This window comes from Thunnus maccoyii, chromosome 3 (assembly GCF_910596095.1).
Source record: "Thunnus maccoyii chromosome 3, fThuMac1.1, whole genome shotgun sequence".
Lineage (NCBI taxonomy): Eukaryota > Metazoa > Chordata > Actinopteri > Scombriformes > Scombridae > Thunnus > Thunnus maccoyii.
The window spans coordinates 11,817,066-11,827,783 of record NC_056535.1 but is presented as its reverse complement, the minus strand read 5'-3'; the positions used below and the strand labels follow the sequence as shown (position 1 = coordinate 11,827,783).

General features: G+C 37.4%; 1 protein-coding gene across 1 annotated transcript; it reads right to left on the bottom strand.

The window, feature by feature from the left end:
• Positions 1–7,419: 7,419 nt before the first annotated feature.
• LOC121894553 (myb/SANT-like DNA-binding domain-containing protein 4) lies at positions 7,420–10,662 on the bottom strand. The gene is made up of 4 exons (XM_042407221.1): positions 10,571–10,662; positions 10,050–10,351; positions 9,682–9,814; positions 7,420–9,149 (listed from the first exon to the last, which is right to left on the bottom strand). Exons 2-4 carry the CDS (start codon positions 10,345–10,347, stop codon positions 8,759–8,761), a joined length of 822 nt encoding a protein of 273 aa, XP_042263155.1. The 5' UTR covers positions 10,348–10,351; positions 10,571–10,662; the 3' UTR covers positions 7,420–8,758.
• Between the last annotated feature and the right edge of the window lie 56 nt (positions 10,663–10,718).

Below are 10,718 nucleotides of genomic sequence, written 5' to 3'. Positions count from 1 at the left end.
AAAGTTAATAACTCATGATGATGTCATCAGTATTTTCTCTGATAATTTTTAACAGAAAACCTCTGTTACAAATTGGAGGTGTGAGATTTTTAAAAATTGCTGTTTAGGAGATAGGATGGATACTAATCAAAGACACCATAGGGTTGCATTATGGGATATGTAGGATCCAGGGCTTTTGGACTTTGATCTATAGGGACTCAAAGTCAGGATATCTCTTCTTCTCCTGCTTTGATTTTGACTGTTCATTTTTTTAACGTGTCATGTGAGTCCCCCAACTATATGGAAGTGCTGGAGAACCCCGTTAAATTTGCATCAATCTCCCCAACTATCCTCAACTATCAATTTTTTCATTTTTGATTAATCTAACAGTTTGTTTTATTAATCGCTTAATTGTTTAATCTACAAAATATTAGAAAATAGTGTAAAACACCCCAGTTGTCCTTCAAATTGCTTGTTGCAGTCCAAATCCCTAAAATAATCAATTTACAAAAATATAAACTAAGAAAACAACCAAAACTCACGATTAAGAAGCTAAAAACAACAAATTTTTGATAAATAACATAATCAACTCATTGATTATATAGCTTGTTTCATCACATATCTCTTTTAACAAATAGTTGTATTAGTCCAAAGGGTTATTTGAAAGTTATTTGAAATTTTGAGGATAAAGGCCACGGCAGGCAAGTGGCATTTAGTGTGTGGGGAGAGTGACCTATCAAATCTCTAGAAAAAAAGATAATGGTCCATTGGCTCAACTCCTGAAGGACATAAAAAGAAAAAATGAAAGCACTCATATGAGGGACCCAAGTATCTGTTTCACATAGTCCCTGTCGCTGTTCACGATGCTCCCCCTCCTCCTCCTCCTCCTCCCTCCGATGAGACATGAAAGAGCGAACCTCATAATAAAATGGAATAAACCATCCTCCAAGGTTGAATTATTGTAATTACGTGTAATTGAGTGTTTGGCGGCAAAACCATTTCCTCCTCAGATCCCGCATGTACTTTTTGAAAATCACGATCACTTTGTTCTTGGCCCCAGCCACCGATTGACCTTCTCCAATTGCAGTCTTTCGTGAACGGCTGTGACATGAGACAGAGTGGGACTCGGGGGGTGGGGGGCTGTTGAGGTGGAGGGGGGAGCTGCATGCTATGTTGTCACAAGATGAGTTACTCTCTACCAGTTCCATATGGTTTCAGTCATCTGTTGGGCTCCCTTCTCTTTCTCCTTTTCTCTTTGCCTATTTATAAATACATGAAGTCTTTTGCGACGTTCTGGCCTTGGCCAGAGCCCGGGGTTAAGAATGGGAGAAACCACCAAGACACAAATTATTTCATGTTTAATTTCAGTGTCTCTGAGGAGGTTGGTTTGTTCTGAGGCATAAGTACATGCCTGTACAGTAGACATGCCTGAGGATGCATAATAGTGGCCATTGTTTGAGGGTTATGCTGGTCAGCCAACAGTCTCTCAGCAGAAGAGCACAAGTTTAATTGACCTCAACTGGCTGATCGTCGTCCTGGGGAAGTTTGTCTTTTATACATTATGGGTCAACAAAGATTATAAAAAAAATTACAGACTGTTATATTGGTGGAGAAGAAAATTGCACAATTTTACCTATGCTACCACAATATAACTTACTTAACTTACTTATCCTCTTCGTCCCGGCTTGGACATAAGGCCGCTAATTACCGCAGTATAACTTTCTCACCAAAAAGTAGATTTTCTCAGTGAACCCGTGGACTTGTGCTAACGCCCATAATTCCCCAAGTCATTTCAAGCTCTGGGTTTTCAGCATTACAGCTGTCCAGTGAGGATGAGGCAATGGGGCAACCAGTGACCTGCTCTGTAAATGCTTCCATGGAGCTTTTTTTTCCCCCCTCAAAGACCATTGTGTCAGTGTGAATGTACTCGTCTGTGTCAGTTCTGTCAAGTCATAATTGGGTGACTGTGCAGAGGTTGCTATTCAGTGACACGATGACCACAGTTTGAATCCCCAACAAATGTGTTCAACTTGAGCTCAGAGGGCGAAGCAATATAACTGTCATTACAGTGATGATGAAGCAACATGACTAATTCTGACCTGTGAAACTTGCTGACTTACTATTACACTAAGCCTGTTTATATTTTTGTTAAACCTTAGAAATTTCTATAGTAACAGGATGCAACTTTTAGTCCAGCTAAAGTATTTTTTCCTTGGTTGACAGGAAAATAAAGAGAGAAGTTTCATATTGGAAAATATAACTTTTTGCCTTTATTATATGTCACAAACTTGACCCTGTGATGTTGCATACATGATACACTCCAATGGTCACAAAAGATACCAAAGACTGAATACTGTTGGTGAAATTATCAGTTTCAATCCGCTTGCTGTGATTGTGACAGTTTACATCATACAAGACTTGACATTTATATTACAGTAAGTAGCATTATGCAGGGTTCACCGAAGAGGTAATCATTTGAACCAATAAGAAGTAAAGAGATAATTACATATGTTTGACTTTTGGTGGATGAAGTAAAAACGTTGCTTTGATCTTAAAAATAAAACATTCCATGAGTTATAACTGAGAAATTGTAATTCTAGTATTCATTGTTGATTTGTCAGTGGCTATCATGTGCTCCTCCTTGATTACATGGACTCCAGCTCAAAAGTAAGCTGCGATTGGGAATGTCAGGTTGCCATTTTCATATGATTGGCTGATGAAAGGTATAATTTGCGACTGCCAAGACAGCAACTTCAAAAGCTTCCAATGCCATATTAGGCTGGAATGTGAAAGCTGTCCAGGCAAAAAATGATCCAATTTTCTACTGGCTTTAATTACAAAGAGGATCCCCTTTCATTGGTGGGGCAATTGCTGACCATTTTTGAAGACCATTGTGGAAAATGATCAAGTCAAGCATATCCAGAATGCTTAAATCTGGACTGTCTTAGTGTGGCCATGGCATGATTATATCATATATGAAACTCATATACCTCTGTAAATGTTGCTCGATTCTTTTTAACCTCTCAACTAAAGGTTACAAAGAATCGAGAGACATTTTAGTGCCAAGGGTAAACAATACAAGACACACAATGATAACATTGATGGCCATATTCCAATCACTCAATGTCCAGAGAGTAGTTTCTTTAATAGCCTTTTTGTTTGTGCTTGTGGTGACGAGTAAGACAAAATAAAATAAGTGGGTAAAGGGTAATTTGCCTTGTAACCGTGTCTTTTTAGAAAGTTTCCCCTTCTTGGCTGTCACCACGCCAGCAAAATAAAAGCATAAATTGTGGTTAATCCCTGGAGCAGAGACATTGTGCCTGAAGCCTGTTGGTAATGGGCAATGCCCTTTCTAATCTAAATAAAGTTAAGCGTTTGTAACAGCGACTGCATTATGGAAAATCCAATTTGTGATTGCAACATCTGTACTTAACCTATGGGTAGTTCTTTGTTGGTTCAAGCAGCTAAGCTGCGTGTCTTTTCCATGATTATTTTTCCAGGAAGCTTACATGTACATGACCTTGCATGCAATGCTTATGATTCATATGCAAAAACTGGGACCTGGTTATTATGGTGGTAAAAAAGAATTAACGTCTAAATATTCTCAGACATGCAAACCCATGCACAAAGCATAAAACACAGATACTGTGTGAGCACACGAGAACATCACCCCTTTCTCACAGTCTAACACACACTCACACACACACAAAGGAAACATGTGCAATCATACATATACACAGTATCATCCAGCCTACATTAAAATAATAGCATATTATTTTATATTTGACAACAAATAAATATAATAAATATTTATTGTTCCTGTTAATCAAACCAATATGACATCACAAGCAGATAAAGAAACTTAATAAAACATCTATCCTGGCACCAATTCCAAATATCTTTTCTTCTGAAAAGGCTTCTTCTATTTGTCTTGTTAATGCTAACCAAATTGATAATTCAACGCCTTGGCTGACTCTTCCCTCTCTGCCACTACCTGTCAAATCCTGTCAGAACATCTGTCACGAGGAGAAGGACACGAAGAAAAGGGACCATTCTCACACATTTGGGAGGCATCCAGAGGCTTATTTGTAAGCCTGCAGGGTGTGGCAGGTAAGCTTCCACCTCAAAGGCAACAGCTCCCTCCCATGTAATTGCTCTTCATCAGATCAAGCTGCATGACATTCCTTTCGGACTGTTTCAAGTGACTACTGCCAAAAGACAGAGTTAACTACCATCAAAGGGGACTATCTCCAATCTGGATCAGTGGTGGTTGACTGGATATCGTTGTGTCATTAGCTCAGGTTTCAGACTACACCCCACTAATTAACAATGCAAACAGCAAAGTTAAGGCACTATGTAAGTTCAATAATGCTTGTGTTTATGGTAAACTAAGGGGCTCAACCAAATAAAATACAACAGGAAAGTGTAAGAGCAATAAACCAGCAACATGCATAAAAAAGCACAAAACAGTGTTATTCACTCTAATAAGTGATGCTCCTATCAGAGCAGGGCGCATTCTATCAATTCAGAGGAAGGATGCATCCTCAGGCAAAACAGCGATAAGGGCCTTTGATAGAATTAAGCCAACGTCAAACAGCCAGTAGATGAGTCCTGTGAAGATAAAGCAGCCCTGACTGACAGGTCTGATAATAGTCCAAACAAAGAGAAAGTGGAGATTAAGGGGTTCCTTTTCAGGCAGTTAAGTGGACTGCCCAGAGGACACTCAAAAACATGGCTCATCTGTCAGGGACGGGGGGAATGGATACTATCACTGACGCTTCATCCAGGGGTAGATAGTATCTAGGAATGCCTATAAAGAAAGCATAGTCTGTTGTATCATAGTTAAGTTTTTAGGGTATCATTATTAGTCTACTTTAGGGACTTGGGAATATTTTCACGGCGCTGTTTTCTGCCCTCCCAGTGACTCATGAGTCACAAGAACTGACCCACATGTGTGTTTTGTGGTCTGGAGGAATCTGGCATGCAAGGGGTGGAATCATGGCTGGAGTTGAGCAAGAGGGGGAAAAAAATCACTCTTAAAAAAAAATAAAATTAATAACTACAAGCCAGTGCCCACACTCATACACAGAATACTGTATATACTTTATGAAAAAAATATTATATTTTAGGTCACAGATGAGCATGGAAAAAAAGATAAGGTTACCATATCTGATAATTTAGACATATATAAAGTTGTATTTTTTTATCCAGTGTAGTGTCACAGGGTTCAGTGGGATATGGTATCAGAAAAAGCCACATTCTGACAGCCTAAAAGATTAATATTGTATGTTCAAAACATAGTGACTCAGGCCATTTTTATTACAAATGATACTATAGGGTATTGGGTTGACTCACCACAAGATTTCCCAACGTGCAACAGTAAGAACAATCAATTCAGTGTTTCTGAGTGTTATTTAACTGATTTGTCTCATTTTACCTTGTTAAATGTACATGTCATGGGCACATAGTGATGGTTATGTCTATAATTACTTATGTTTATTCAAACTAAGAATAACTGTCATAGCGCAACGATCCAAAGTGCTGCCCGGTTTGATTTGAAGCAGTCTACTGCACAACTTGAGGTAAGCTGACCTACCACCTATGCAAATATGAGTCACAGGTCAAAACTAATGTCCCACCGTCCAATCAAACTGATTCATAGGTCAGCATTTATGACTTCCCAACCAATTAAACCGCCTTATCAGGATGTTTGCATTTTACATTATTTTTTAAAAACTTGACATTTGATACTGAATTCCAAAATACTAAATTGCAAGCAGAAAAACCAGTGTACAAAGGTCAAAGGCCAGGTAATATTTGTGAACTGACAAAAGAATGAGTGAAGTACAGAAACAGACTTTTAGAACAGTGATTTGTAGGGCTACTGTTACCCAAGAGGGTACCCCTGCAGTTGTTGGGGTACGTAAAAAGCTCAACCAATTTACTGAACTCAAAAAAAAAAGTGATTTGACTTTTTTGAAAAACACATCCATATATTGGTGTTAAAGAGTGAAATAAACAGCCAAAATGATGTAGTCTTGTACAATAACCAAGCTGTCCATCGACCAGAGCTGTAACACATTACAAACATTGCAATTGACAGTGTGTGTAAACTAATGAGCAAGCCAGCAGAGAAATGGAAATAGTTAGCTCAAAGTAAGCTAATGGATAAATGGCTGAAAATAGTTAAAAGTAATGGCTATATGGTTTAAATGATCAAAGTAATGGATAGAAAATATTCAGTTAGCTAAAAGTAATGGATAGCTAAAATGAATGAACAAACATTTAAAATAGCTGTTGCTAACAGCTGTTAGCAACAAGTAAAGGATAACTGGTTGTATGTTGGTTATGTGAAAAAATATTGTAAGAAATTACACTTTTTTTATAATTATTAGAGTTAAATAACATCCAGTTTATAATCCATTCATAAGATCATATTTGAGTGGTGAAGGTGAAGGGGTCCCTGGACTCATCTGACAGAGTTGAGCAGTCAGCTACATCAGACCAAAAATGTTGGGAATTTCAGTTTTACAGAGTAAAACAAAGTAAGAAAATTGTTGTTGAAGTATTAGCTCGTCATCATTTTCCTATCATAGCCCAGTATAGTGGGTTACTTGCTTGCAGCAAGCTCAATTAGTGTTTCACCCCGTGAAAAAATGATAAAAGTTAGGAAACTTGGACAGACTGTTCACATCAACACATTAAGTATCATAAAGGCAATCATGCCTTAGATTGTGCACATAACCCTGGTCCTTGAAAAGCTGCTCTCTTTTCACAGTCAAAGCTAAAAGAGTGAATGAAAAAAAGTGACGAGGAGTTAATGCTGAGGCGGCAGAAAGGGAGAGACAGTCACAGCACTCAGCTGTAATACAGTCTGGCACAACACTAACAAAGGAAATGAGCAAACCACACAGCAAATAACAGACTTTTATTCAACACTCTGGGCCCCTATGCTTACATCTGGGTGCCAACCCCAGTCACTTACAAATAAACAGATTTATGAGAAATATTACACACAAATTACTACATTTGTCTAGACAGGACATTTTCTAAGCTTTACTTACATTGGCATGACCAAGTTCAATTTTCATAAATATGTGTATTGGTGTACAGTATGTCAAACATTTATAGCTTCCAAATTTGCACTTAAGAGTAAATGGTATGAATCAGCAAATAAACCAAATGTCCTACAGTGTAAATCTATACATATGAAATGCACTTCCCCTCCAAAAATACAAATTATACTTCCTGCAATGATTGAATGCAATTTCAGGAATTTATTATCTGAAATCCTAGTTTTAGGACACTATGTATTTACCTTAAAATGGCAAATATTTCAATGCTGTGTGAACTTTTATTATAAGTGATCTGCTCTCATTATAATCATAATTATACAATACTGTAAAAGCTACATTCTCATTATCACAAGACAAACTGGCATTGATTTGCATTTTTACTTTTAATTGTATTTAATACAGCAGTTGGTTTAAACAGGACCAAAATTTCACCTTAGATATGAACATAAAGGTGAAATTAAAAACAAATGTAGCATGCTACCATACAAGACTTATTATACTGTATATTGCAGCAACTTTCAAAGCAATGTGAGGCATCAAACATGCTGAATTCCATCATTTCCACTGTCATTCACTTCAACATCAAACTGCACAATCAGAAGGAAAATGATCTCATGATAAGTCTCATTCAAGAATACTTGATTTACATCAGTATAAACACAAACCAAACACACTGGATTACTTTTTTAAATGTAAAAACACCTTATGACTCAAATAATAAATAACCATGGGACTGAGTCTATGAGAGAAAACAATGACTTGATCATTATTGTAGCAATTACAGTACAGTACAAAGACTTTTACAAGACATCGGTAATAAGTATAATCAAGTAAAACCTCGAACTAAATTTCTGGCATATATAATGATTTTAACAGGTTTTGATGATTTACAGCAATCACCTACCAGAATGCACATTTGTTTTTATTTCATTCATAATTAGTGTGGTCTTAGCAATATGGATGCCTGAAGCAGACAAAATTGCTGTTGTGTCATAAATATGAACACAGATATATACAAGTACATGCTAAAATTACAATAGGCTTAAAACAACACTGACAACTGAACAAGCCAAACGCAATAACATATCCTAGTTCATACATCCAATGAAAAGACCATTGTCATGTGAGATATTTTAATATCACAGCAGGGAAAGCACAGGTGTAACTAATTTGGTGTTCCAGTAACAGAGTCTTGGTATTGTGCATGCTGGCTCACTGGCATGGTTTACAGGGACACCTAAATGGAACAGAGCCATCACTAATGTTATTATTTACACCTGTGCTTTTCCTGCTATGACAAGTCAAAATGCTGGCTGTGAAAAAAGACCTACTTGGCATTTCCATCTGGGGAAAAAAAGAAAATGAAGGAGGAAAAAGAAATGAGTGGATGAAATTAATTAATGTGAACAACTGACAAGGTAACATCTGCATATGTTTTTTTACTGAAGTGATAAAGACAACAGTGGCATTTCTCACATATTCTTAATGGCAGAATATGAAATATGTACTAAGTAAAATGTTTTTAGTGTTTAACCACATTTCAACACACAGACAGGTAAAATAATAATAAATTCATTTACTTTCACATTGCAAATTCCAACATTAAAACTGACAAATCATAATACCACTTATATTTTTGTTGGTCACATTTCACAGGCAGGCACAAGTCACAAACAGGTGCAACAGGTCATCTTCTAACTCCTTCAGTCTTTTAGAGGTGGGTCTTCCACTTGTTTCTTCATCAGCTTAATTTTTAGTGTATAATATTCCTCTTGCAGCTTGAGGACGGCCTCTTGTCTTCTTAGCACAGACATTTCCAAATCCATTCTCTCTTGTAAAGTTGTGCAGTGCACTGAAGGTGTAGAAGTAGAGCAGGGAGAACCCGGTTGATCTCCAGAGGCGGTGAAGACAGTGGAACAAGGAGTACTAAACTGTACTGCGAGTGACTTAGGGATGTTAGTGAAAGCAGTCAGTTTTTGTTCAGGTGGAGAGGCGGCTACATCTGAAGCACATGCTGGAAGCTCAAGATCTGTCGGTTGATGTTTGTCTGCAAATCTTTCACCTACTGTGTGGTCGCTTCCATTTTTATCACAGCTGAAATGGCAGAAAAAAAAGTTTATCCCTGCATTTACTGGCAAACATTTTAACCTCAACACATCAAGGTTTGTCCACCCAAATTACAAAAGCACATTTTATAAAGTGCCTCTAGTGGTATCTACCCTTGTTGAGAATGTTTTTTAAATTGACCCAGGTTTTAAAATTTACACCTCCGATTTCTGCCTCTGTTTCTATACAATGGAGGTGAATGGATTTTGTTTGTACTGCTCACAGCTTTGAAAAACAGCTTTCCAGTGACCCTGTTACTCTGATATTCCACAGATTTCATGGTGAACAGTTTTCATGGGGATTTTTTTTATACGGAGGAAAGTTCCACTGAACACTGTTGAAATAAATTTCTAACCATGACAGTGACTGAGAGTAAGAAAATACTGCATGCTTTTTGCCATTGATGCGATAGGCAGCCTGCTTCAGCATGACAGTTACATAATTCCAATAAATCACTGCATACAATTAAATTCTATTTTTAGGCACATGAAAGAAGCTGACAAGTCAAAAACTGTATTACCTGTTTTGTTGATTTTCCATCAACTGTAAGGTTGGAGAGTCTTCTCTGTCCTGTTGCAGTATGTCTGACAGGTTCATCACAGAAATCACTAGTTTGGTCACAGTACTGAGCTGTTCAAGGGACAGGCCCTCACCTGTGGATAAAAAAATCATGTTATGCCATATATCTTATGAGTATAATCAATTTAACATGCATACAGTAAGACATGGATTTTCCTTCTTTCAAGTTCCTCACTCAAACTTCTTCTACAGCCAAATGCACATATCTACCCTGAAGGTTTTGGCTTATTTCACCAGGTTTAAATTTGTAGATTTAATTATACTAATTATAAAACATTTTATTGCCAAGAAGTGGCAGATTTTCCTCACCTGCACTTGCTTGCCTTTTCTGTCGTTTGATCTCTTCCCTTGACTTTGCAAGCAGGTTTTCCCACTTTTTGTTACAGTCAGAGACTGTGCGCTGAATCTGTGGAAAGGCATTATTAATAGCTTGGGCTATCTCCTCCCAGGCTTGTCTTTTATCTTGTATTGATACTCCAGTGCTGCACTTTCCTCTGATTATGTCTTTCCTCTCCTGCATCAGCTGAGCAAGAAGAAGACACTCCTGGTCTGTCCAGTTTGGTCTCCGCTTCCTGCTGGACATCCCTTCAATAATTTGTAGGGGCATTTTTCTGAGAAAGAGAGAGAGAGAGACACAGATTGATTATCTGTTTGTACAATTGGTCCTTATCACAGCCTTATAAAACAAGAACACAGTGCAGAACATTAAGCATGTTAATTGTGCTATTCAACATAATCATCTAACTATCAGGTGAAGCCTTCCACTTAAGTCTCTTTAAACTTAAGTTATCACATTTAAGAGATTTTTTAATTTTCAAGATTTTCGCTACCTGGAACTGAATCAAGACGAAGGGTATCTTGATAACAGGTCAGACGCGTGCAGGGTGTAAATATTATGAGTTAGAAAACACGCTATGATAAATAAATACAGTTTAAATCTTAAGGTGAAACGTAAGGCTTTCTTCTTCGTCTCAGGGA

Excerpts from the sequence above, each read along its gene's own strand:
- LOC121894553 (XM_042407221.1), bottom strand. The coding sequence starts at position 10,347 with ATGCCCCTACAAATTATTGAAGGGATGTCCAGCAGGAAGCGGAGACCA. Across the intron at positions 9,815-10,049 it reads GAAAAGGCAAGCAAGTGCAG|GTGAGGGCCTGTCCCTTGAA; the intron begins GTGAGGAAAATC and ends TTTTATCCACAG. Across the intron at positions 9,150-9,681 it reads ATGGAAAATCAACAAAACAG|CTGTGATAAAAATGGAAGCG; the intron begins GTAATACAGTTT and ends CTGCCATTTCAG.